Below are 27,894 nucleotides of genomic sequence, written 5' to 3'. Positions count from 1 at the left end.
AAGTGCGGATTGGTGGACTTGACACGCCTTATAGAACATTATGGAGAACTCTCAGACATGCAGATTATCTTACTATGTTTTCCTTCAACGTTAAAGCAAGTAATATTTATAGTAATAAGTATATATATAGCTTTAGCGGACATCATTTAGAAAAGTTAGAGGTGCGTGCCAAGGTCCAATCTCGGCCCCCCCAAAAGGTAAGCGAAAGTCCTCACCACTAGGTGATCACCGCTTTTTTTTAAATTGTATATAAACATAGTGATTAAATCCTCATAGGTTCTCAAGCCGCGATACAGCCGTATGACATAAACAAAGGGCGTACCTATAGTACATATATAGAGGACAGTGTTACCTATACCTACCTCGTTACCATGGTAATAGAATAGACAACAACGATACGTCAAAATAATAATTTAATAATATGAGAAAAGTAGAATATTTAGTTGTTCGTGTTGCAAATTACATTAAATAGATCACAGGAATTAGAATGAAAGCAATAGACACGATACTGTTCGATATTTCCAAAAATGAACTCTTCAAGATCAATGAAAACTTTAAGATGCTCCATCGGAAGTTGAAGAGTGCTTGGAAGGTTATGATGTGAGTTTGTGGTACCATTGGTTGTTATTTTACAAGGCTTCGAGGCATCACCATAGTCAGCCTATCCCATTGCTGGGCACAGGCCTCTTATAGGAGTGGATTTAGAGCTTAAGCCCACCACGCTGTTGCGGTCGGGTCAAATGATGATAGAATTAATTATTTTCACAAGTTAGGTGTAATATCTGAAATCTAGGGTTAAACGTGCTTTTCTAGGCATCGATTTTCTATCACGCTAAATTATTAATCGAATATGCACTTACCTTAATTTTTCTTTAAATTTATTTGGTTTTTTCAACACGCACAAAACTTAAATAACTGCCTACTAAATTTATAATAGAGGAATCAAGGTAATTACTATCTATACCACCTATGAAAATTAATGAAGCTTGGTGAATTATTCTGACTTAGCTTAAAAGCAATTGCTGAATAGATAATGACCTATTTAATAACAGCTTCTTAATATTATACTTTTGCTATCGTACCAACAAACTTACAAAGGCAAAAACAATTCGATTTCACCTTTGTAGTTCAGTTTTTAAATTAGTTTATAACGATTTAGAACTATGTAATTATTTATTTATAATTAACCACTTATGTGCCTAAATGTAAACCTGCCTTCTAAATTATTACCTTTACCACCTGAAACGATACCTGTATCTACTCACGTGGTGCATTTCAGAAATCGCGAAGAAATATCTCCTTACATACTCCAGGATGTAAAGATATTGGTGATACCAGGACCACAGAACGCGTTTACAGATGACGAACTGGCAGCGCTCAAAAGTGTGGTAGAGAGAGGAGACTCCGTGTTGGTGATGATGACAGATGGAGGAGAGGAACGAATGAACACTAATATAAACTTCTTTCTTGAGGAGTATGGAATTGTTGTCAACAATGGTAGGTAACAGGTTACACGTCTTATTCCACCTTGATTGTGAAGGTCGCTTAGACCGGATACGTAAATAAGTCTTGTCGTTTTGGTTGCATGCAACGTTTAAATGATTCTTAATTTGCTTTTTAGATACCATATTTTTTATGGTTATATTCTACGACGGTCCTTGTTTAAAGCATTTATTCTGATGCGATATTCCTAAAGAGATTAATAAGATATTGTTGCCTTCCGAAATTTCAGATTGCGTTGTCCGCGCAAAGTATCACAAGTTCTACCATCCTAAGGAGTGTCACATATCCAATGGTATTCTAAATCGAGCAGTGTTGAAGCACATTATGAAAATGCCGAATTATATTAGCGAGCCTGATGATTTTCTGTAAGTTCCGCCCAGTCAGCATTTACTTACATATTAAAATTTTGTTTGTGCCCTCGACTTTTTTAATATTTCTTTTTGTTATAAGTTTTCACTCGAAAACTTATACCCTAAATTACCACACATAGGCTTTATTACCCAATAAAGCCTATGAGGTAATTCAGGTATAAATATATTCCAATTCGGCTTGGGCCTTACCTAGGCCATAAAATACATCTTAATATCCTTCATTATTTTTGATGTTAGGATAGGTAACTTACTTACCATAGTCACTTGATACTTTTTTATCAGAGGTTTGTGTCTGAAACCAATCAATAGATGAACATATTATCATATCATTATAACAACCTAACATATCTTACTTTCGATAAAAATACAAAAAACAACGCTAAACTATCTGGCTTACCTACATTGGAAAGTCGACTCAACGGCACGGCGCAGATAAAAATTAAATATATCCCCCAATGATATCCCTTGAGCGGGGATAAAATTTTATGTGTCCATATGCGGCTACATGGAATAGGAGATCCCCTATTTATATTAATATTTGGTTAATATTTCCACACGTGCGCCTATGGTTGGAGAATTAAGCTGTGAGAGAACATAAAATGTTGTTTACAGTGTTAATTGTTACCTACCTTTTCGAATTGTCAAGGCTTTGCTAGCCTATAATGATTTTTTATTTTCCACCTAGGGAAGACCCACCAACACCAAATTTTGTTTATCCATACGGTGCAACATTAACGGTCAAGAAGCCCTCAGCCGCAATCCTATCCAGCAGCGATGTATGTTATCCTGTGAAAAGACCAGTAGCTGCAATGTACATCTCGGAGAAGAGTGGGGGTAGGTTTACGTTTGTTTACGTCCTACGTCTCAGATTGATGGACTCAGGGCGGTACTTTGCAGGACGTTCTTGCCATGCCCTGCGAATTTTTATTCTGCTTGTACGTGATACTTTTCCACTTACCATACTACTGCCATCTGTTGGCCATCTGTAAAGAAACTAAAATTGGGTAGAGATCTCCATATGAAATATAATTTTTCGATTTCTTAAGTGATGATAGAATTATTGTATAAGCAAAAGTAAGATAAAGTTAAGTTGAGTTTTTAGTAGCAAGTAGTAGAACTGTTTGTGACAGAACTCGTCCGTGAAACTACTATCGCCATGCTTATTTCTGCGCCAAGTATCATTGTTGCAATGCTGTCTTACGGTCTGAAGGGTGTGGTTGCCGGTTTAATTACAGGCACATCTCCATCTCAGGTTGATGAGCACATGATGGCAAGCTGCAGGATGTGTTCCTAGCAAGTGTTGCTCTGTTTAAAGGCGATGAGTTCCACTTACCAGACCATTAATTCCCATCTGGTTGGTCCGTCAATTATTACTATCTAAATCTAGAAAAATAAAATTGATTGTTTGCCATTACTTTATGGAATTTTTGGAATATTCGTCTTAATTCGTACTTACCTTCTGTAGGTCTTACCTTATCTTTTTTTATCATGATTACTACTTTTTAGGAAAGCTTTTCGTCATCGGTTCCGGGCATTTCTTCGCAGACCAGTATTTAGATAGTGAATGCAACGACCACATTAGGGAGATGATTTTCAACAATCTGGGAGGTGTCACCGATATTCACCTCAACGCTGTAGACGTTGAGGATCCTGATGTAAGTTACAAAATTTAAAGATTATAGTAAATTAGGGCAAAAAGCTAGACCGCACCTACCACATAAGCCTACCATTATTTATAATTTACTTGATCCGTCAATTAAAGAAAGTAAAATGGAGTCGAGGTCTATATGAAATATATTGTTTTTAATTATCTCCTGCTCTATTCCGTTTTTCGTGATCTTATTGTTCCAATTAATCTAGTCTACTTATATGTTGTATGTTTCAAGATAACCGACCTAAAATAGGTAAGATCGACATATATATATTTTCGATTGAACAAATCCCCTTCAGCTAACATAACAAGTCAAGTTAACAGTTGGCTAAAGTCTGCCTTTGATCTCTCCACGTATTCCTATTTTATGCTTCTCGAAAAAAGTGAAAGTGCAAAATTAAAAAAAAATGTTTCCCAGATTATATTCTTGTTTTGAATTTGAATAATATAACTACCAGTTATGGATAACTCCGTCACCGATAACTCCTTCCGATATTCCTAAACTTTTCACGCGAAACGACCAACATAATTGCCGTGAGAGAATTTGACCAACATCTTTTGAGTGAAGCGACCACACTCAAATGATTGATCAAACTTGCAATGCATGCCATCATATACCAACCAGTACCGCTACCACAGGCAAGAGACAAACATTTATAACCGCCGATTATATCGGAGAGTTCATAAAACTTTGCAAGAAGATTATCATTATGTCCTTTCCCCGTAAATAAAATGTCTCCTGCCCATGCCATTCTTCAATTCGTCAAATGATTTAATTGTTTCAGATCAATGAATATAGAACTTTAGGAGACACTATGTGGCTAAGCTCGGTACCACTACCAGAGCCTGCCAGCGCTCCGCCCCCGCGTCTCGCACCTTTACATCCTCATGCACTTTTCACCTGGACACTATTCTCACTAAACCTCTCGCATCGTAAGTATTGCCTTCGTCTATGAGTTCACTTAAATCTTCATCTCATTAAGGCGCAGAGTTTTTATACTCTTCGCAAATTTTTCCTGGAGAAGGTCATGGCCAGTTATTAACTGTCATCAGTCATACTAAACTGAATATAAAGCAACGATGAATATAACTATACTGAATTGTGCGGCGTTACACAATACGTTACCAAGAGACGCGAAACCCTTTTTAAAAGTTGTTATTTAATAAATAATTCAAATAGTATTTTGTCTGTTTCATAACTAAGTTTATAACTCGAAAATTTCTCAACTTCTAAATACTTGTTTTGTTTTCAGTGCCTGAAGTGCTGGGACTACATGAAGAGCTTGGCATTAAACATGAGCCGTTGAGACTTATAGCTCCGCAGTTCGAAACACCATTTCCACCACTTCAATTAGCTGTGAGCTATTTTGTACTTTTCTACTATGCGCATTTGCATTGGAGACAATTTTATCCGCGATATTTTTTTTATGGTTTCTAATGTTTTTGTCAGGTGTTTGCACCAACGTTCCGAGAGCCCCCTCCCCCGCCATTAGAGCTGTTCGACCTGGATGAAGCGTTCAGTTCCGAGCGGTCTCAGCTCGCAAGACTAGCTAACAAATGCCTGCAGCCTCTTAACGCTAGAATGGGACAAGGTATTTAATGGTTTCAAGGAAACTTTGTATGACTAAATTCAAATACATTCATATTAGAAAATTATTTTTCACCTAGGTCTATCACAGGCCCTTAGGATATACTAAAGGCAGGCTATTTAATCGTACCTCCATTTTTGAAAGAACGAAAAGAAGATTTTAATGGCATTTTTGCTACTTTGATTGTAATTAAGCAAGCAACTTTCTTCCTATTCATTAATTTAAAATATTGAAAAGAGCAGCGTTTCAAAATTCATGTCTGGATCATAATTTTCTTGCACTTTTTAAGTAGATATACGAAGCTTAAAGTGGGTATTTCGAAAAACATGTATAAAAGATCGCAATCATTTCTATCACTGATATCTAAACTTCTTAATGTAATAATGAAGATATTTATCTAATTTATAAGCAAAATTAAATAAGTTCTATTATTTAGAGTAATACCGAGTATCGTTACAGGTGACGGCAGGCAACTAGAGAACGAATTGGAATATTTTGTGCGCGAATGCGGCCGGGCTGTAAGACTGTCTCGGGCGATATCCACAGATGATGCGCCCGCCGGCAAGCATATCCTTCACCAGCTTGCAGTACAGCTTGCGACGTTCAAGAAGATCGCACCAAGAGATTAAATAATTTCAAATATACTAACACCGTACGGTATAGAAGACTACTACTAACTACTAGCTAACTAACAAATATGTACAATTGAACTGTGAAAATAAAGCTTTATTTGCTATAATCTGTGAAAACCAGGAAGATCTTTTATGTGTGGGATGCAAAGATTGAAGAAATAAGAGATTTCGCGTTCAGTTTTAGCAGAACTGAGCTAAACTTTGTTGTATATCATAGAACAAATTAAGTTTGAAATAAATCTGGAGTATCTTAGCATTATATTAAATCCCGTTAGCAATAGGTTACTTAAATGCAATTTTTATTTTTATTTTTAGTCAACATTTAGTTCATTAAATACAACGGAACAAATTTTGATTCAAGTTATAGTCAGTAGAACAAATCTGGAACTAATTGTAACTGACCTAACTACGACCTCTTTTTCCATGGAGTCCTGCTAAGTATAAGTACTTACATGTTAAACCACACACATTATTATATCCCAAGTGCATCTACACGCACATGCTCTCGTCATCTCTCATAGTAACGTGTGTGACCAAACTAAGAAGAATCATATTCTCCTTGATGTAATTTTAAGTGATAATATTGTAATCTATTAATGTTTTCAATAAAATATACATTATTTATTCGAATTTTATTGAAATATTAGCTCAGAACCAAATAAGAAAACAGTTTTTCGTAACTATTAGTCGTTTTAATTAAATCATAGTTGTTATTGACATTGCCAACACTATGAAATTGAAAAGTAATCGCTTGACTGGCGAATATAACCGAGAAATGCATAAAAATGTCGTAAATACTTTATTGTGTACGTCTGAAATTAAACCAATACTCAATGGAATCATGAAGGAGCTATTGGCAATACTTTTCGTATGCTCACTATGTATAACTATAGAGAGTGCTGATGGATTACATGATGCAAGAATATTTGTCAATACATATCCGAAAAAAGTCAAAACTCCGCTCAAGAAGAGTATCCATATAATTAACTCAAGGAAATTTGAGAAGTTAAGCACATTAAAAAGTCAAGAGGAAAACTATAAGAAATTGCTTGTAAACAAAAAGACATACACTGTTTTCGCACCTATCACTGTTCATAAAATACATGATATACCAGAAATACAACAGGCTCATATAAACCGAAAACGTGTCAAAAAAGTGTTGCCCGATTATGGACATGCTTTATTCATACGAAAGAAAAGATCTGCTGCTGTTCAAGTCAATAATACAGGTTTTGTAAACGTTGTAGAAAAGAAAAAAAACCTAAGGCGAAAGAAAAATAATAAAAAACGAATAAAACGTAAAGGTACAAACAAAAAAAAAAGCAGCTCAACTTTAAAAAAAATTATAGCACGAAATAGACCAAAAGCTGCAAAAGTAAAAGTTAAATTAAACAAAGCAAAAAAAAGAAACAACTCCACAGAACCTCCAAAGAAGATACGGAAAGTTAGACGTGGTAATAAAAGACCGTCTATTAACTTTAAACATAACAAGAATCTCAAAAACGAATCTAAAAATTCACCATCTGGTCGAGCAGATATACTTTCCAAGAAGCAGGAAGCAAGAAAACAAAAACGGGAAAAACAAGAGGTAACAAAAAAAGTGGAACACGAAAAAAAAGGTAATGTTGATGTTATGTTGTAAATTAAAATAAAGATTTAACAGCCATTTATGCGAGTTTATTTTCAACATCAGAAATCCTTATTTACCGACCAGATATCAAATAAATTGGAAGTTCTAAAGTCGATGCCCATTTATATTTTGTTATTTTTGTGCAATAATCATAGATTTTGTTTGTATATTTCCTAGTTAGGTGAGCTTTGTAATGGCATGATAAGTTATTTATTTTCTAATTTGCTTTTTATAAATGGTCACCATTAATTAAACCAGACATTAGATAGACTATTACATTTATTAGTCTTAAAATTCAATAAAAAAACTAAATGATGTTTTGTTCTTATATGTTTTATAGTTATGAATAGACGATTGGTAGCCGGAAGGGATGCTATGATACAAGATTACCCGTATGTGGTGTCCATTCAAAAAGACAATCAGCACTGGTGCGCGGGTGCATTGCTTAACCCCCGTCTTGTTATTACTACAGCCAATTGTGTTTGGAAGTAAGCATTTTTATCTTATACCTATGTACTTATACTTATGTAGTTTATGTGTTTGCATGAAATTGGTAGGAAACACGAGGAAACCAAAGCCAATATGAAAATGTTCCGCTGATAATGGAAAGGTTTTTCAAATTTTAGTACTTTAAATATATTTTTTTAAACAGACTTGTATTAAATATTGAATGTCACTCATAAAACCGAAACATTGATTATTAAAATTCAAATAGAAAATGCGCGTACCAGTATTAGTTGTCTCATGTAATTTAATGTATCAACTGTAAATGGCATTTCATATTACCCAAAAACTTCGCTGTATTTGAATAAACCTTAACTACCAAGTATACTTTAAACTAACTGAAAAAGGAGGAGTTCATTAATCAAACACGACTTTTCACTTTTCAACAATAAGTAGTAGTACCTACCTAGGTATATGTTTTCTTGAATTCTGATAAGTATTAAAGTTTCGTGACTATCTAACTATTTCTCTATCCTTTTTCAACCTAGCGAAGCGTGCTGTGCTCAAATTTGTTTACTTTAGTCCAATACCGACGTAGATTCTAATCTGATCGTAAATCAATTAGTAATTGCACTAGTAACTTTGTTGAAATAAACATTTTAGAGCAAAGCGAATAAGTCGTATGCGAGTTAGAGCCGGTAGCAGGCATATGGATAGAGGTGGTCAGCTCGTCAAGATCCAGGAGGTGGTGAAACATCCTAGTTGGAGTATCCGCACTCTACCAGATAACGATGTTGCTTTGTTGCTGCTGAATAAGAATATCCAGTAAGTAATTTAAATAAGCCCACCTTGTAAAACATCTGCAAAAGGGGAACGTTGAATTTATTTAATGAAATTCTTACTTTCATACAATTAATATTAAAATTATTAAAAAACACAGAGTGTTTATTTTTTTAGTAACGAGAACATTCAAATCGTATTCAATTATAAAGGGCGGTATTTTTGTTGTGATTACGACCAAAATAGCAGGAGGATATCTTAGCGCCTTCTTAGTCTCTCATCAAGACTGAAGTGAATCGCTAATGCACCGGTGTTTAATTATTATTAGCTCACTTTACAAAATTACTGTATCAGTTGAAATATGTATGAATGCATGACTAGGTGTGTGAAAAGTTATCTTCATAGATTTTCAGATACAGTTCACGCTATAGATCTTCCCAATCGTGCTATGTGGCCTGCGTTCGAAGATGTTTGGGTTACCAGTTGGGGAGCTGAAAGGGTAAGAGTTCCATCTTATTTATAGTTGCGTGTATAACTATGATGATCCTTTACGTTATACAGCCATTTGTATGGGGGAAACCTATATTTCGCGGTTATGCTAGTAGGCAAAATAATCAGTAAAAGACCATCTTAAAAATGAAGCAACTCATTATACGAACAAAGGAGCCACGGATCCTACATCACAAATTACAAAAATAAGAAATAATGGATATTGCCTGACCTCTTAACTGTACAGCTACCATCAACATATTATTATCCATTGATACGCGTCCACTGCTGAGTACTTATCATGGGAAAATCAACAAAAAACGTACGTAGAAGCAGCCTGAAAGGTCCAACAGAAGTCTTCACTTCCGGCTCCGTTTGCTAATTAATTCTCGGCGGATGGAAATGTAGCACGTATTGCTTTGAATTGGTGGAGAAAAACCGGAAACAAAAATTCAAATTTCACGATCTTGTGCAGTTGCGCGTATTCCGGTGGGTAATCGCTACTATGGTGCTAGAAACCGAAGAGTATCTTCAATTCAAAATTCCGATTATCATGTCACTTATTAATTTGTTGATCTAATTTGAAACATTTATTACGCGAAAATATCTTTCTTTGTGAAGGCTCTTTTTGCCTGAAGTTTATTTCGTTACATAGCGCGACGGGATATTCCAACCAATGGGTGTGACGCTGCAAGTATACCACGCGATGCTATTGGACCATGAGAAGTGCAACAACGTCACAATGCGCTTCGGTGTGGCTGTGTCACGCAACTTTATTTGCATCGCGCAGACTGGGAGAAGAGCTCCGTGCACTGTAAGATATAATGCAAAGTTACCTACTATAATAGCACGATTTACTTTGTGCTTTGGACGGTTGTATAAAATTTATTTATTCACCAGCGCTCCGTACTTCGTCTGCTTATCACTTAACCTTAAAAGATACATAGACGTATGCTTTCACGGACTATTTTTGTAGAACTCTTGAAGAGGAACCATTCCGTCAGTACATTATTTATTATTTTACCGATAAGTGAACAATGAACACAGGATTGTAATTCTAGCACAAATCATTAAATTGAAGGTATCTTGTAAATAATCTAAATGTACTTATAGTTCTCATTATTGTTCCATCCTTTAATATTACCTATTCCCGTAGGAAACAAATAACACTCATTGTGATCATTGAGAATTCACTCAGAAGTCAGAGGGCAACAATACAAATCACATTTATCTGCTAGGTACTAGCTCGTGCCCGCGTTCTTCGTCCGCGTTTCCAATTCCAACCAATGCTTTCAATTAACTCTATGACAAAAATCGAGTTGATTGGTTGCATAGTTAGGGATAACATTGAGGGTGCGGGAATTCAATTTGATTTGGCAACGAACGTATAATTTGCTTTCCTATAAAGTTTTTGTTTTGCAGCGTGACACAGGCGCCCCAGCGGTGAGCGACGGAATATTATGGGGCGTTGCCTCGTGGGGTATTCGGAAACTGTGAGTATCATTTCTTTCTTAACCGCATTTTTTTCTGGAATAACAAATGAAATTTACAAATTAAGTAGAAGTATTAGTATCCACACTCCATTTTCCTTACAAATGTCTTTTTATGTAATCATCATCATCATCAACAGCCAACAAGCGTCCACTGTTGAACATCGGCCTTTCCAAGAGCGCGCCACCAAACACGGCCTCCGCCTTTCTCATCCAGCCGCACCCAGCCACCTTTTTAAGGTCATCTGTCCAGCGGGCTGGAGGTCGTCCCACACTGCGCTTATCGATTCGCGGTCGCCACTCCAGAACACGTCTGCCCCAAAGGCCATCGGTCCTACGACACACATGACTCGCCCACTGCCACTTCAACTTGCTTATCCTTTGAGCTATGTCGGTGACCTTGGTTCTTCTACGGATTTCGTCGTTGCGAATTCTATCCCGAAGAGAGATTCCCAACATAGCTCGCTCAATAACGCGTTGCGCGACTTTAAATTTGTGGATCAGGTCGACTGCCAGTGTCCACGTCTCCGCTCCATATGCCATTACAGGCAGGACACACTCCTTTAAGACTTTCGTCTTTAGGCATTTTTATGTAAACTATCTTTAAATTGATCTTATACTTTAACCTTAATCTATAATTTAAAGTATTCTTACATTCTTAAAGAATATCTCGTTTTACTTTATTTGGTTTTTATTTATTTCAACATTTGTTTTTCCTCTATATTTAAAACATACTTTACATTATAAAGTAATGAAAACATTGTAGACATAATAGATAAATTGAAAAAATTGTGTTATATACGAGTACTATATAATAATAGTAATCTATACTTATAATATTAATAAATAATAGTGTATAGAACCAGTAAGGTTTTATACTTATTATACCATAATCATCATCATCATTTCAACAGACTGACTTTTACTGCTGGACATTGGTACAGGTATTGTGGAAATTGTGTGGAAAGTTTCAAAATCCACCGGTCCTAGGCCGCTTGATTATATCGGCTCCCAGCAACTGGATTGATGCCGTCCGTCCCCCTCTTTGGGGTCGAATAACGCTGCGCTTACCGATGCTGATGATGTTGACAACCCAAGATAGCTCGAAGAACCGACTAATATATTCCATGTTATTCACTATTTTATATTATGGTACCGTTTTACTTTAGTCTAACACCAAAACTAATTTCCAATAACGCACCGGCACATCATAGCACTATTAGTTCTCTCTTCAGAAAAATTCTGCGTGTTTCTACGCCGTTGAGTCAGTTGTTATACTTTTTTTATGTACATACCCGCTTTTTTAGAATTTTAATAAGATACACTTATTGTCAGAACGACGAAGTATTTATCAATAGAAGTAACATACCTACAAAGTACACAAAAATATGACTACCAATAATGGTCGTCTGCCAAGCAAAATAGCAGAAATTATTATGATACTTCGGTACCTAAAACGCAATGTTACTGCGAAAACTATAAGAACCTAAAAAGAAAACTGTACAGTCAAATTTAAATTTCATTTGTTTTTGTAGGCTTAAATTAGGCACTCTTGAAACTTCAATTCTCTCTGTATTCTGTGTCTGTACCATTGGTTCGGAAGGCAGATCTAACTATAAAGGTACTACGAGGTAGTCAGACTAAAGCAAGCTATATACGCTGTAATATACCAAGCTATTTTTGTTTTTTGTTCCAGATGTGGCACTGAACGCTATCCAGCAATGTTCTCATATTTAGCATCGAGTTCAAATCTAGACTTCATCACCAATGCTACTCATTACCTGATGTCTGACCAACGGTTTTATCCATACGGCGATCGTTTTGTCCTCCGCCAGACAGTGACCACCTCAACGGCTGCTTCTAGCAACTTATTTTAGTCGATTTAATATAGGTGACATGTAAAAAGAGCACATGCAAATTATATCTAAGAATTAAAACAAACATGTATTGTATATGAGCATATTTAATATTTTCTTTTTCAAAATTGTAAAACTCACATTTTGAAATTGCAAAAATTAAAACTAAATTCTCATATCGTTTATAGTAACAATCGCCATGTGTTTACTTCATTTCTGTATTACTCTCAAAATTAATAATAATCGTAAACCATTTATACATCTCTAATAATAATATATTTTAATGTCTAACAAATTCATCTCAACTTTTTACCACGATTTTCGTTATTTTTCGTTATCCCAACATCAACTTTCTCATATTTCTAACGAACTTTTTTTTATAATACTCTAAACATACTTTTTACAAATCTCCATTACAAGGACTACTGTCTTCTTTCTAATGCACCGAATGACATAAATTTTAGAAAAATATTGGAATGATTTGAAAATTAACCCAAAAACCTACTTTAACGAATTTTCGCGCGCATGACCTAATTACAATTTATGTAAAGGCGATTTCTATCACTTCCCAACACAAATGAGTGATAAGTAATTACATGTGTCACTTATAGGATTTACTTTATCAGACGCAAAAGTGACGTTCCTTCACGAAAAAACAGAGTGTTAAGGGATGACCTCCATTTATGCGCTGGGTTCGTTTCTTTATTTACTTACTTACTTTATTCATACGTAATTTAACGATAAAAAGTACAAATATTACGCGGGATTTTCAAAACAGCAAAAAACTCTTCTTATTCGTTTAAATAAAAATGTGTTGTCTACATATATGTAAACGAAGCCAATCAGTATCTGCGTGTTAAATTCTGCGTGTCTACGTCACGAGAGTGAGCCAAAATAACGGCTTTAAAATTGTACGTCGGGAATGGGAATGCTGGTTTATATGTACGATTTATATTTAAGCTATGACGACGTAAACAATGAATTCAATATCAATATATTGAATACATTCGCACATTTATTCCCATAGTGTATATTATATGATAACTGGCCGCCAAATGCTCTTTTTACGTGTAACGAGTTATACTGAGACAATTGTGTATAACTAAAGGGTTAATATGGGTAGAAATATTGTAATGTAGGTAGTCATGCGCGCAAATAATTGTAAACCAAAACCTTATTAATTATAACTTAATTCAATATAAAATACATAATAATAAAGAATTAGAATAATCAATTCGATTCTTTGGCAATTTTTCATATTCAAAAGTGAATTTACAATTTTTTAAAAACTGGCACAAGCTTTTATACTATTGAGAAAAATTGGCAAAGTGGAAAAACTATTGTACTTACATTCTGTGTAGGACTGCACAATTTATGACCAATATAACTATAATGTGAAATATTTCTACGAAGAAAAAAATATGATAATCTTACTGCGAACTGAATGTACGGTGATAATATATTCGCTATTTCACCATTACAACCGCAAAGACAATTGATTTAAATTACAAGAAGATACAAAACAAACTCAATCAATCAGCCAATCACTTATGATTTGTGCATACAACTTTTAACATCATAGTTAGATGACGTAGCTACATTTTTTCACTTAATTTTTGATTTAAAACACCAAAACCTTATTTTAGGTCACATAGAAATTTCAGAATGTGACTGCAATAAGTACCCATATTTTTATATTCAGATCAAATCTCAGACTGAAAAGATTAAGGTACAAATATCCGAATGCGATAGATTTTAACCGGGCGGGTACGGAATTATTCTTACTCCATAGAATTCCATAGAAACCCTAAATTATTCCTTATTTATTTATAAATATAGCCGCAATATAGTTTATATAATTTAAAAAAAATCAGCCATTTTTTGGCACAGAAATATTATACTAAGGTTACATACACGTTTTATTAGTCAGAAATTTGCAGTCGTTGAGTGGCAAAGAAATAAGCGGTTATTTGAATTATCATCTATTTGTATTTATGTATGTGTTAAATTATTTCTAAAAGAAAACTATTGTCTATTATACTATTGCATGAAGAAAACAACTATAACTGGCCGAAAAGTATAGGTAATTGTAGAGTACAATAATATTATCAAAAAAATAACTTATGTTAAGTAACAACGGAATATAAACAACATTAAAAGGTATCTTGAATTTAAAAAAAAATTAGGCCCAAATTAGAAACTTTTTCCAAGAAGGGTCGAATATATTATGTTGTTTGCTTCCAATAAATTGAACCTTAATTTTTACAGTGTAAGCATTCCCTAACATTAACACTAACTATAGTACCTGGCCATAAAATCTATGGTAACAAGTAAATACACGAAAATCGGATGTTTATTGTACTGAGCAAAGCGAAATTATTGACGTACTTCTATATTATTATAACTAGCAACACCGTCACTTATGATAATTAAAAATAGAAAAAAAAACTAAAACGTTCCATTTTCAAAATATACACAAGAAAAGCTTTAATAAAATAAATATCAGTGTTGCAATTGTAAAGAAAACTTACCAACTGAAAAAATTTGGATGGAGCCAATCACGATACCGTAGTGGATATTTTGAATTAATATTGACATATTAGAAATATATTAATCGTTTGTAAATACAACTACAGAACTATTAGTATGATACAAAACAACAAATAAATTCGTGCTTCTTATGTCTAGAATGCCATTTTAAAATCTAATTTTAGACTCTGTTATGCTAAAACTTACAAAGACAAATAATATATTTGGATCACCAAAATTATAATTTCCATATATAATCAGCTGCCGCTAAATTTTAGTTACTAATCTATCGCACCAGGCAAGAATTTTTTTTGACCTTACACTAAAAACTCCCTGATTTTTTTCTTACTTCTAATTATACACAAAATAATTTTGTACTCTTCGACGAGTTTAGAATGGCAACACTTTTTTACAATATGGCAGCTTTGTACGTACGCCGAATACATATTTTTGTCGAAACTCGTAAATCTTAATGAATGACAAAAATGATTTTCCTATATTAATTTAGATTTAGATATATTTAACAAGATCTTATAATAATGCTTGTTAAGCATTCAAGTGGTTTTTGGACAATAAATTAAAATTCCATAGTATTAATTTATATTTTTAGACCTGAATCAGGTCGCGAATAGGACGTGAATATATATATAAAAGTTTTCGAAATCTTAAATTGGGTGCCAAAATAAACCGAATTTTTGGCAGTTTACCTCTAACTCAAATACCACGAACTAAAAATTTACAAAGTAATTTTATTTTGCCATTTGTTGAATCAAAATTGACCCGATATCTTGGACTATTTTAAATCGAGGCGTAGCTAATAAATAAATAACAATACAGGTAAGTATGTAAAATACACACATTTGTATTCTCAAACAATATGTCTATAGAGTTACAGTAAACATCACGTGATCTTTCAATATAGTAATCTGATCGGTGGATGAAAAATTATGAAAGGTCACGTGATGTTTACATGAGTCACCAAACTGTTTTCGTTAAACCCGTAACGGTACTTCATAAAATTGAACTGAAAAAATGTTATCATACTATTAATTTCAGTTCATATGTTACGATTTACCTTTCGTTAGGCCATATTACAATTATATAATAACAATAAAATACGACAGAATTTTGAGGACGTGGATAATTTTATTTTTGAGTGGACTTTATGTTATCTGCCAAACATTTAAAATTTGAGGTTTTATTTAAAAAAATAAAGCGAAGATTTACCTTTAAGTCCGCTAAAACTAAAGTATCCGTAAAAACTGTACGGCAATGCTAAGCAATTTAGCCAGCAATTTCCAAATTATGTATCTTTCTTATTTTCTTATTTGGGTTATTGGATAAGTAAATAAACCGTAATAAAATTGTAGGCGTATATTTATGTGTACTTCGTATTTTAAGTACTTACGTTCTCCCTCCTCAAAACCTATATAAACAACAATACGCCAATATACCCTACACATAAATTTGCTACAGGTAAGCAGATGCGAACCTCAAACTTCATCTTTTGAAATCAAGTAAGGGAATGAATTTTACATCCACCAGCAGGGCTAGCAAAGGCAGGAGACAGAAATTATATCCCCCGATTATAATTAACGTGTCCACCTGCTAAAGTACGGGCACATGGAATAGGAGAAGGTTACCATCGTTTAATATTATACATATTTTATATTGATATTATTTCCACTTGTGCGCCAGTGCTCTGAGAGTTGATAAAGCTGTGGGAGAAGATACATTTTTATCCTTTCCCCGGGGAGATAATTGTCTCCCGCCCATGCTAGCCGTGCAGAAGTAAGACTGCGAACTTTGCCGCTCAGAGCTCAAAGCCTTCTAGTTTAGTTAGTACCTACATACAACGGGATTTCATAGTTCATCGGTACAGCCCTTCTTTTTTGCTAAAGTACGTCCAATTATAACGCATTTAGAACTTAAATCCAAAGTCGAACAAGGGCGGTCATCCCGCATCTGTGGTGGCGTGGCAATTTATGGCCAATCATAAAACGCTCTTGTCAATAGAGTCTTCTTTTGGTCGCAAGTAAGATATTTTGCGCAACTGGCTTAACTTGCCTTAACTCTTGGACTTTTACAGTTTCACGCTCCCAACATGTTAATCTACCATCAGCTTACGATCACGCGTTAAATTGCAGAGATCTATTTACAAAAACCATTCACCATGTTTGTGTAACGAATGTACCATATTTCCCGCCTCTCTCTCTCTACAATGTTCATTCAACACTGATCGTATTTCAACGCTATATAGAATATTACAACGATACCACAAAAAAACATTCAATAAACACTTTAAACTTTTGACACCAACTTGTGGCCACATCAAGATCGCGAAATAGGTACTCGAACTTCGTTTAAATAAACATTTTTAACACTAATTTTTGAAGAATTGCACGTAATTGTCCATTCAGAAGTACCCGAACTTGAATCCGAATACATCTGGAAAGGTTTTGGGTGTGTCCTAGGGTTGGTTTAGGAGCAACGCCTCTAACTCGTCAGCGGATCGCAGGAGGAAAGCTGCCGACTCGCGGTATCCTGTGATGAGCTGCCTGACTGCGCCAACTTCTGCGCCAGACAACTTGTGTGAGAGAAGCGACTTCTGGCCTGTACCCGAGAGAGACGATGATGTAGAAGTTGCGTGCAGTGGTGTGGAAACTGACGTTTTGAGCGATAAATCTGTTGGGGCTGAAGAAAAGAAAGTTTGATTAGTTAACAGCCCAACCATGGCACTTTTTATCGTTGTACATTTGAGCTATCCTGTTAAAGTACCTAAATCTACTTAGTACCTACATACCTATAATGAGAGCAGTTTACTAGACTTGTGACTAAAAATTAAAATGTAATGCAGTTGTAAAACAGCTGATCTTATTCGAGTATTTCTACATATTTATTATAACGTACAACGGACGGTCCTAGACCAACCAAGTGCGGAAAAGGCCCAGGAACAGAAGAAGAAGAAGAAGATTTTTATTATAAGATTATTTCTACTATTTTACATATTCGAGTATTTTTTACTAAAACTTATAACCCAGACATATAACGCCGCTGCACCACGTCTTTTGTACTTGATAAATGGAGTTTCTTGCACCGAATTTACAAATTATGTTCTATAATAATGGATTCATTTATTGATATTTCCTTCTGCTGTTATGTTTTTAAATACTAGCTAGATAGATTTAAGAGAATAGGATCTCTAAGTAGTAGTATAACTAGATACCTGTAATATTTGGAAATGTGTGCGTATGAGCAGCCATTGCAGATAATAAAGCGCTTTGGTATGCAGCCATGGCTGCATTCACTCCAACACCTGAAATATCGGATAAAAAATTAATATACTATTTTACTACTTTACTTTTGTAACTTTGTACAAACTAATATACTTAGTTTATTATTATTTACCTGTAGGAGGAATTGCGGTCAGACTCGACAAAAGTGCATTGCTTGATAAAGCTGATGTCGGATTGGTGTTTGAGCTGAAAATATTCAAATTCAAATTCAAATTCAAATTCATTTATTTCAAGTAGGCCTACTTTATAAGCACTTTTGAAACGTCAAGTATGCATGTTTGTGTGACTCTACCACCGGTTCGGAAAGCAGATTCTACCGAGAAGAGCCGGCAAGATTAACATTAATTTTAATAACATTAATATTAAAGAAAATCTATTGCTCACTTGACATGGTACAAAATCTTAAATTACTTTATCCCTTTATAATTTTACAGTCATCTTATTTTATTCTATTATAATATTTACCTTTGTCTTCCAAATGTTGGTGGGTTCCCAAATGTATTGGGAAACGATGGTCTAAACAAAGGTGCAGGTGATGACGCTGGACTGAAACAAACAACTTGAATTTAAAAAAAAAACACACTAGACTAAAGTTCTGCTACAAGATGCTGCATGGCGCTGAGATAAAACTACTGCCATACATACAGTGGCTACAGATATTCATGGCATAAATATTTATAAAATTAAATATATATTTTTTTGTTTTATAAAATATAATATGACCACAATTATCAATTCCAAGTTCTATGATGAGAATAAACGATAATTGAATAGGTTCATTAACGATTTCAATTCCACGCAACATATTCTTTTATCGATTTGGTTATCATCATACCTCATACCTACCGCGAGCTGTCAAAATTATCATCCTAAAATATACAATCATTTACAAATCCTTGTATTTTTCGCGACTTCTTTTAAAATTCGCTGAAGTGAATCGTAGCCTCTACCTGCTCAATATAATACTATCGACTATAGTCGTACTATACTCAAATTTTCACTATTTCTTATGCAAAAATAAAGCTGGCTAGGGTTTGAAAAGTAGTCAGTAGATAATATCAAAATGCTCAGAAGCGAAGGGAAGTCTTACCTTGCCTATAGCATTTAATAAGTTGCGTGAGATTAGAAAAGTGCATTTTGTGTAGGGGATGTATTTTCGTTGATTTACTTATTGTGCGTATAACGTTTTTCAATATCAGAAATTAAAACACGTTTTTTCGTGCGTGAAATTGCTATAATAAATCACTGACCATAACACAAACTACGCTTACTTTGGGGTTAGATGGCGATGTGTGTTTTGTCATAGTATGTTTATTTATTTATTTATTACTTCTTCTTCTTCTTTTGATTTATGGCTTTTCGTTATTTATTACTTATTTACTGACATAAGTTTTTATAAGTTATAGATACGCGAGTTGACAGTAGGATCCAACGAGTATACAAACTTAAGCTGACAAAAATCAATGAGCATTACGGCGCTCTCCGGACTCCGAACAAGTTTTTAACCAGACGTTAAGAAATGGTTGAAAGTGGTGCCGGCGCCAACAATGTTATAAAGTAAATTTCATTAACTATAAATTATCGTTATTATTGAGCTTTTACTATGTATTGCGTAATACTGCAACAAATATAGTTGGATAGGTCGATATAGTAATAAATATAAAACTATTGTGTTTTCAAGCTTGAAGCTGTTTAGCAGTTGACCGGTGTAGGGCTGAAGAGGTATTGGCTTGGGATTGCTTCATTTAGGCTAACCCTTGTTTTTGCCAGGCTTAACATTGAATAATCGGAAAGCGACCCTGCTTTCTGAGTCCAAGGCCGTGGGTTCGATTCCCACAACTGAAAAATGTTTGTGTGATGATCATGAATGTTTTCAGTGTCTGGGTGTTTATAAGTATTTATGTATATTATTCATAAAATTATTCATCAGTTATCTTAGTACCCATAACACAAGCTACGCTTACTTTGGGGACTAGATGGCGATGTGTGTATTGTCGTAGTATATTTATTATTTATTTAATCTTAATCTAACCTTGCAGTCTTGCTTCCAGTACTCCCATTAGCGTTATCAAGCTTCAAGCTATTGTTGTTGAGCAGTGGGTTATCCAGTGCAGGGCTAGTGGCAGGCCGCGTGGTGTCTGCCGCTGCCTTGCTGTGTGCTGCTGAAGCGAGGCTTGTGCTTGCTGTGCTGCTGACTGAGGTACAGGAGCTACTCATAGCGCCACTGTACAGGCTTAGGAATGAAGAGGCCACTGCTGATGTTGCGGTTGTGTCTATGGCCTGTTGAAGAAGAATCATATAGTTTTCGGATTTTTTATCCTTTAAAATTCACCGCGGTGCGGAAGTTTTGTTCTTTTTATATAGGACTTTAATCCATTTCCATGTTGAACAACAGAATTTTCTTTTTTAGAGACGATTTTTGAAGTCGGCTCTTGGAGCATTAGTACAATGCCTCCAATGCCTAAAAATTAGAAGGCAGGTTTTTCTTGCAAAAAAACACCTAATGGCGCTTAAGCGCTGTATACAAACAATACAACATTTCAATAATCAATAAACAAGAAAAGCCAAACCACATATAAATAATAATTAGTGTCATTATTAATTATTTTAATATACTATAGTTTATAAAATAACGTTTAATAAAAGGGAATATAGGATATCAATTATAGTGTTACATCTTGTGACAAAAATGATGTTAAATAAATTGTATATTGTTAATGTTGAAAAAGGCAACTGCTGAGTTTCTTGCCGGCTTCTTGTCGAAAGAATCTGTAAATTGTTAATAAAAAAAAGCAAATACTGAGTTTCTTTCCGACTTCTTCCGAACCGGTGGCAGAGTCACTACATACAGACAGACTTGACGTTTCAAAAGTGCTTATAGTAGTGTAAGCCTACTTGAAATAAATGAAATTTGAATTTGAACATGTTTTTAAGCCCGATGTCGGTTTATTTATACGGACCTTACACACTTCACTTAGGTGCTATTCCAATACAGCAATAGATAATAACTGTTTTATTGTGTATTGGTGGACATCAGATTATTCTGTTCTATTTATTTAGTTTTCGCTTAGCATTTTTTTATAAGCCAGAGCAAAGAGTACTCTAAGTTGTACATAAAATAAGTTATTGCCCGTTTTCACTAACGTCGAACAAGGCTCTGCTTAGATAAGTAAAGTTTAATCTAAAGAGATCATAGGCATAAATTTACTTTTCACCTCCCTTTTACCAATCGATTTTCACTAGGCAATTCATAAGCTTTGAACTGACTTACTTGTCTATGACATTGTGTCACAAGTTCTCATATGTTGTGTATGATATTGTTCTGACGTTTAACCGACCATCTTGTTTTTTATTTCAAATCAATTAATTTTTCTTACTATGTAAAGATACTTCCCGAAACATTACCGATTCGGTTCGGTTTCGTCACTTTACCAACATCATCTAAGAGCTGTTGAAACTCATTTTTTTCTCTGGGCATCACCTTAATCTTAAATAATCCGATTTAACCGTTTCCTAGTTTTAGTGAAAACGGGCATAAGTTGCTTTAAATTGGCCATACACGATCAAGTTTACCGTCTAGTTTGCAGCGGACTTGAAGCGGCGTCAAGTTTGCATTATGCCGCACCGGTTGAAATCATGGCGACACCAGTGACGGACGACAACGCGTTAGGCATCCTAGGCTTATTGCCTAGAATTGCCACCTTTTTTTGTCTAAAATTTATAACTGCATTTTATTATTTCGGAGCGTGGCTTAAGTTATAGGTAGTTCTAGGCGAACCCATTTTTGCCAATAAAACCCCATAGCAGGATTGCAGATTATCTAAAAGTATTCTTCAATCTTTAATAATGTGCACAAGTACTACATATTAATGACGAAATGAAATGTATTCTATTACGTGTTGTAATAGAATACATTTTTATTTGCCAAGGTGTACTTCTGTGTACATTTATAAAGACGCTGAGAACTTCTCTATAGCGTGTAGTGTTCTGCGACATTGCGCATATCACGTGCATGCTTATGCCGACTATAGTCATGCATACTTGAACCCTACAGACGCTGCAAACTTGATCACATCGACAAAATTGAAATTCTATTTTTGCTTCAAGTAAACTTGTCATGCTCACTTAGATATACATCATCAAGTTTACTGGAAACGCTTCAAGTCCGCTGCAATTGCAACTTGACAATAAACTTGATGGTGTATGGCCAGATTAAATACAATTTTTTTTATCAAAACGTTCCCAATAGCCGCTTGTTATTCACATAATAAAACTGACCATGGGCGTGGGCACAGTGGGCATGGGCTGGCTTACAGGGTCAAGTCCGAGTCGCATGCGTTTTGCATTCAGGCTCTCGTTCTCGCATGCCTGCGCCAGAATGTGTTCAGCTTGTACTGAGGTTAGGTGCGCGGGCGTTGGGCGGACCTGAGAATAATATAGAATATTTTTTTTATTTCTGTTGATTTGAGTGGTTGAATTAGTTGAATAGGTGGTAGTATTGGTAACTAAGTTGTATTATAGTTTAGTTTTTTTTTTCATATACTATATTCTTAGAAATAGATATTTTGTGGAAATTTAAAAGAAAAATAATGTTGACGACGTCTGCTCTAAGGAGAAACCCACATAAAACTTACACCTTATACACTCAATTTGCTTCTAATACAATAAACTTTATTTTTTCTTAATAATTTTTTCTTTTTTTTTTTTACCAAAGTTTAGTTTTTTTTTTAATATACATTGACTATTTGTCAACAAGTTAGTTGACAAAGTCACAGTGTATAAAAATTTTTATATTTCCACAAAATATCATTTTCTAAGAAGTTTCTTAGATGATGAGATGTTCCGGTCTGAAGTGGCCGCCGGTGCAATTATAGGCAAATAAAAGATACACGGCTGCACTTTGTATGACGTGTTTCTTGCACGCCCTGCGAACTGCTGCTCTGTTTAGGACCACCCAGTCCGTCAAAAACAAATGTTAATATTTTTATAATAAGACAACTTTAAAAACTAAGGTTTAGTAATACAAAATCGAAGATCAGACCCTCACCGCGGTATCCCAGGCATTGCCCGACGGTGTGCTGCCTCCGTTCCCACTAGTCGGACCGGCTTCACCTCGAACTTTCTTATTCCGCCTACAACTCTTCAAATAAGTTCGAATCCTCTTGCGTGCTCGCTCGGCAAACTCCGGGAACTGTCTGGTGCAGGAGTCGATTATAGCTTGAATCTTCTCTTTCGGTTGTTTTGAAATAGGAACTATCCTGTCGAGGTTCTCGTCGACAAAGAGACGGACGAACATCTGTGAACGGAATAGAACAATGACGTAAGTGTTCATCTATACCAATGTTATAAATGCCCAAGTTTATTTGTTTGTTCGTTTGGTTGTATGTTTCACCTTACTTTACACCCTAACCAAGCAACCAATTAACTTGATTTTTGGCATAGAGTTATTTGAAAGGACGGGGAGTAACACAGGCTACTTTTAATCCCAGTAAAACTAACGGATCCTACGGGATTTGTAAAAAAAACGTAGTACCCAAACGTGCACGAAGAACGCTAGACAAAAAAAGCTAGTTCGTTTATAATACGCTTACATAGGCTTGTCTATTACGCTTTGGTGCTAGACGGCGTTAGAGTATAGTCGTAGTATATTTATTAAAAAAAAAAAAAAATTATGTACAGGAAAGAATTGTTGTTTATTTACTACAAAAATTCACAGTTCAGTCTCAAAAACCAGCACAGTGTTTGGAAATTGGTAGTGTTCACCTCCGTAGAAGAGCACGTTAAGCCGACCGTCGGTCGGTCTCGGTTATTGTCACTAAAATTTGATATTTATTATTTAATAATCTTCAACCAACAACAACTAACGGAAGCAGTCCACTGAAAAGAGAAAAAAGTGGGATGCTTTCTCCTCAGTTGTGTAGATGCAATATTACTTACGTTAAAAGCTTTCAGCCGTTCAGGATCATGATGCTGCGGATCTACGCGGTCATCGCTATCGTCGTCGGACGCGCCACCGTCGTCATCATCCTTCGTCCGATCCGACGAGGAAGTCTCATCATGTGTCGACGCTGGTTCTACAGGAGTACCTGATCCAACGTGGATGGGACTCTGTGGATGAAGAATCATTATTATGAAAAATTGCTTTTTAAATTTGTTATTATCTACTATCCCAATTAATCTATGATGTCCCGATTAATTTAAGTTTGTACGTCACTGCAAGTTATAATAGATATGTACGAAGATGTACCATTTTTGATTTCAGCAACAAAGAACTTTTAAGTGGCTAAAAATATTCTGTACCTTCTTAATTATAAAAAATAAATATGACAGTTTATTTAAATACGTCTGTCTTTGGCAAGTTATCCATCTTCTTATAGACTTGGGAGTTACGAATAAACGCTTAAATCAATGTTCAAAATTCTGCGTCATAGTCTATTTTTAAAGTAAAGAAATATATGAAACGCTGCTCAACCTTAAAACTCACCGAGTGTCCGGTAGCCATAGGGGTGGGGGTTTTCGGAGGTTTGCTTCCAAGACCAAGTGCACTGTGGTAAGAAGCCCAGAGATCTGCCATGCTGTCCGCCCCGCTCTCTGTTATGTCACCGTTGCGGCCTGCAAGTACCAAGATCTCAGAAGTTAAGAAGAGTTTCTACTAAATTACAATGAAACCATAATCTAAATAATTCCCTTGTTAGTGTGATTCCTATTGATTGTGTTCGGTTTATAGTGCACATATGTACCTATACCAATTACATGCTCGTACCTACTTTAAAACTCCTTCATGGAAGTTGTGAACTTCAAACAGGTTGTTCGTAGAAAATGTTTATTCCCACAAGAAATACTAAAATATATACTATGACCGTTACTTAACTCGTTTTAGTAAGACAGAACGACCGGTCAGAAAAAGCGGTAATTTTCGTATGTACTCGTGCCTATTACATATTCGAAGTCGTTTACCAAGGCGGCAGAAATTAATGATGGTGTACAGAAGGCGCTCCAGGGACTAGTGCATCTGCTAGCTAAATGTCAAGTCAAACAAGTTCACGCTTATAAATAAAATTTTAGGTGCCTCGGAACGTTTCGCCCCTAGTATCTCCCTTCATATGGCTTCGCTTTGTAAAAATAGCCAGACGGTTTTGCCATGGAAAAAACTATTCCAGCGTTGCTAAATAAAACCTGTTTCACGTGAAACCCAATTGCGCTGGCTTAATTTAATTAACTATCTGGGGCTCACACCACATAGTGCTCTAAGATTAAATACATAGTTTATGGAAAAATAACTAATAATATAACAATTCCGCAGAAAACTTTCCTTGAATCAGTGGCTATCTGATCATTTTCAGAGAAAACTTGTTTGTGTATGTACGCCAATTTATTTGAAGTTTCTTTGCCTCATTCTATTTTCGTTTGGTAGAACATTCAAATGTTCTTAACTTGTGATCTGTATTGTGTAAAGTTTGGACGAAAATAGTTTTAGAACAATTTCATAAATTTTTTCTTGTCTTCGTCAGGTGCCACTGCTAGCCTCCTCTCTCATACTCCGACACTTGTAGGAAGCCAAAAATAAAAAACTTTGTACTAATTTTGCAAGTTAACGTACTCTTAACTATAAAATCCGGTATAGATACTAAAAACGCTATATCGGAAGATTGCCTCACTTTAAAATACAGACTATAATTGAAATCTATTTCGATACTTAGATAACATTTTGAGCCTCTGATATTTTCAATTACTAATATATCTAAGTTCTCTTCCAACAAACACTATCTAATTACCTTGTGTCTGGCTGTGATAATTCCATGCCAGCAACATCATTTTCAACTTCTCAGCGTCTTTCGCGTAGCCATGACCTGCACCCAATCACATACGCCAATCAATTTTCAAATTTGGAATACGATATAATCTTTCTTATTAAACTTAAGAGCCAATGTATGCATTGTTACGAGATACATTAATTAGGGTAAACATTCATTTTATGTCTGTACCTCGTAAAACACCCGATTGATTTGATGCAAGTGGTTGCATGTTAATAGAGGAAAATCGATCTCAATAAAATTTCTTATACACAAATATTGGAAAACACGTGTTACTTTGCGGAAATCCATGATATACAATGATATTGTCGCGAATAATGTTTTTGCAACAACTAACAAAAAAATCACACAGTGCAATTAAAACAAAATTTTTTATTTTTTAAAGAACATAACTTATTTAAAAGTTGTCACCCAGTGCCTATCAACCTTAGGCGTAGGTCATGTGCCTGAAATTGCACTGGCAACCACGCTCTTTATACCGGAACACAATAATGCTGTTGGCGGCACTTATAGGCATGGTGGTTGTTATTCCTCGGACATAAACTTCCACCAAAAGCTAGAGTAATACTACAAAAAACCACGCGGATCTTCCAAAATTCGTTTTCTACGTATGCTTTGTTTATTTATAACCAAGATGTTGGCTTCGCAAAACACAATTGCGAAGACTAATCCTGTAGATTTTACTTAGACAAAGTTAGTGCTAAAAGGAGACAAATTATTTATTTGTCAGAGCCATAGCAGTGTTCCGATTTAACTCTTTCTTAAGTCTGAGGAAAGACTTAGCATGCTTTTAAGATAAAGCCTTAGCATTACTTAGTGATCATTGTGGTATAAATAAAGTAAGTAAAGTAATTATAAATTGCTTTTTAAAAATTCGAAAGGTTTCATATCAACCTTTAAGACTTAATGTTTAATATTCATTGTATACCTTAGATCCAAGTTTTATCGCATAACTATTTAGTTAAAACTAGCAAGAATGTTATTGTTATATTGTGATCGATTTCGTTTACTGTTAGTAAATAATTCTCTTTAAACTTACTTGAAAAATTGTCGTCATCATTCATGTCGGCTGGTTCTGGTGTTAAGTTATCCTGTAACAAAAATGAATAAAATTAATTGCATTCTATTTGGTCGTATAGTTCAGAAGTTACAGTGACGTAACGTTATAAGTTTAAAAAATTACAGCAACAATTTACATTTATATGCAATCTTATGCCCACACTTATGTGGACAATAGGGATGTAAACTTGGTAGTGTAAGTTAAGGTTTACTACCTTACCACGTGTCAGCTTTTAATAATACTATATAAATATATATATTGTACAGAAAAAACTTAAAGTATTTTTGCCAACATAACTTTGTATCGGTAAAGGTAAAATGCCTAGAAGCTAACTTGTTAATTGATCACAGCGTACTAGATTAGATTTTTGGATCAGCCAAAAAAATATTTCCTTCTCAAGAAATTCATAGCATCTACCAGAATTAGGAAATTCACGTAGGAAAAGCACGTTAAACTGGCTGGTTAAGAGTACTTTGAGCTATTAAGTTCAAGCCATGAGTGCCTTTCTACGCAAGGGGTCTAAAACTAGCAGAGGGGCTATGGTGAATGGAGATGGTCACAAAAGAAGCCTGTAGATTTAGATGTAGATTTTTTTTGGACCGTCCGGATACGTTAGCGTACGTACGTAAGCAGAAGCGTGAGTCGGTTAGAGTTAAATAATTAATAAATTAGCGAAACGGTCGGCGGGCCGGGTCATCGCTCCAGGCCGCCAACGCGAATCGATAGTGCTTCAAATGGACATGCCACTAAATATAGCTTT

The 27,894-nt window shown here is 35.0% G+C and overlaps 3 protein-coding genes across 6 annotated transcripts in view; 2 read left to right on the top strand and 1 right to left on the bottom strand.

Moving 5' to 3' along the window:
* The first annotated feature begins 434 nt into the window (after window positions 1-434).
* LOC120624913 (intraflagellar transport protein 52 homolog) lies at window positions 435-5,743 on the top strand. Its single transcript, XM_039891712.1, has 9 exons — window positions 435-600; window positions 1,280-1,497; window positions 1,733-1,868; window positions 2,560-2,708; window positions 3,381-3,529; window positions 4,311-4,458; window positions 4,779-4,882; window positions 4,976-5,117; window positions 5,574-5,743. Exons 1-9 carry the CDS (start codon window positions 488-490, stop codon window positions 5,741-5,743), a joined length of 1,329 nt encoding a protein of 442 aa, XP_039747646.1. The 5' UTR covers window positions 435-487.
* Window positions 5,744-6,517: 774 nt separating this feature from the next.
* LOC120623997 (transmembrane protease serine 11A-like) lies at window positions 6,518-12,541 on the top strand. The gene is made up of 7 exons (XM_039890298.1): window positions 6,518-7,365; window positions 7,717-7,864; window positions 8,484-8,645; window positions 9,006-9,099; window positions 9,745-9,903; window positions 10,512-10,582; window positions 12,276-12,541. Exons 1-7 carry the CDS (start codon window positions 6,522-6,524, stop codon window positions 12,454-12,456), a joined length of 1,659 nt encoding a protein of 552 aa, XP_039746232.1. The 5' UTR covers window positions 6,518-6,521; the 3' UTR covers window positions 12,457-12,541.
* A 4,153-nt stretch (window positions 12,542-16,694) lies between these two features.
* The window catches only part of LOC120625389 (nucleolar protein 4), a 174,666-nt gene continuing 163,466 nt past the window's right edge, over window positions 16,695-27,894 (bottom strand). The window contains exons 4-14 of one of the 4 annotated variants that reach the window (XM_039892434.1): window positions 27,114-27,165; window positions 26,036-26,110; window positions 24,733-24,872; window positions 24,198-24,368; window positions 23,308-23,556; window positions 22,539-22,685; window positions 20,293-20,540; window positions 18,726-18,806; window positions 18,373-18,446; window positions 18,191-18,280; window positions 16,695-17,658 (exon numbers count right to left, since the gene is read on the bottom strand). In XM_039892434.1, the coding sequence (XP_039748368.1) occupies window positions 17,435-17,658; window positions 18,191-18,280; window positions 18,373-18,446; window positions 18,726-18,806; window positions 20,293-20,540; window positions 22,539-22,685; window positions 23,308-23,556; window positions 24,198-24,368; window positions 24,733-24,872; window positions 26,036-26,110; window positions 27,114-27,165 (1,551 nt within the window). In that variant the 3' untranslated portion in view covers window positions 16,695-17,434. The remainder of the gene's footprint in view (window positions 17,659-18,190; window positions 18,281-18,372; window positions 18,447-18,725; window positions 18,807-20,292; window positions 20,541-22,538; window positions 22,686-23,307; window positions 23,557-24,197; window positions 24,369-24,732; window positions 24,873-26,035; window positions 26,111-27,113; window positions 27,166-27,894) is intronic. The other 3 variants (XM_039892451.1, XM_039892442.1, XM_039892459.1) reach the window with 3 other exon arrangements.

This window comes from Pararge aegeria, chromosome 1 (assembly GCF_905163445.1).
Source record: "Pararge aegeria chromosome 1, ilParAegt1.1, whole genome shotgun sequence".
In the NCBI taxonomy this organism is placed as follows: domain Eukaryota; kingdom Metazoa; phylum Arthropoda; class Insecta; order Lepidoptera; family Nymphalidae; genus Pararge; species Pararge aegeria.
This window is presented reverse-complemented; position numbering and strand designations above follow the sequence as displayed.

Coding starts and splice junctions, on each gene's coding strand:
- LOC120623997 (XM_039890298.1), top strand. CDS start 6,522: ATGCATAAAAATGTCGTAAATACTTTATTGTGTACGTCTGAAATTAAA. Junction 8,646..9,005: donor CTGCTGAATAAGAATATCCA/GTAAGTAATTTA, acceptor TTATCTTCATAG/ATTTTCAGATACAGTTCACG. Junction 9,904..10,511: donor GGAGAAGAGCTCCGTGCACT/GTAAGATATAAT, acceptor TTTGTTTTGCAG/CGTGACACAGGCGCCCCAGC.
- LOC120624913 (XM_039891712.1), top strand. CDS start 488: ATGAAAGCAATAGACACGATACTGTTCGATATTTCCAAAAATGAACTC. Junction 1,498..1,732: donor TGGAATTGTTGTCAACAATG/GTAGGTAACAGG, acceptor CCGAAATTTCAG/ATTGCGTTGTCCGCGCAAAG. Junction 3,530..4,310: donor TAGACGTTGAGGATCCTGAT/GTAAGTTACAAA, acceptor TAATTGTTTCAG/ATCAATGAATATAGAACTTT.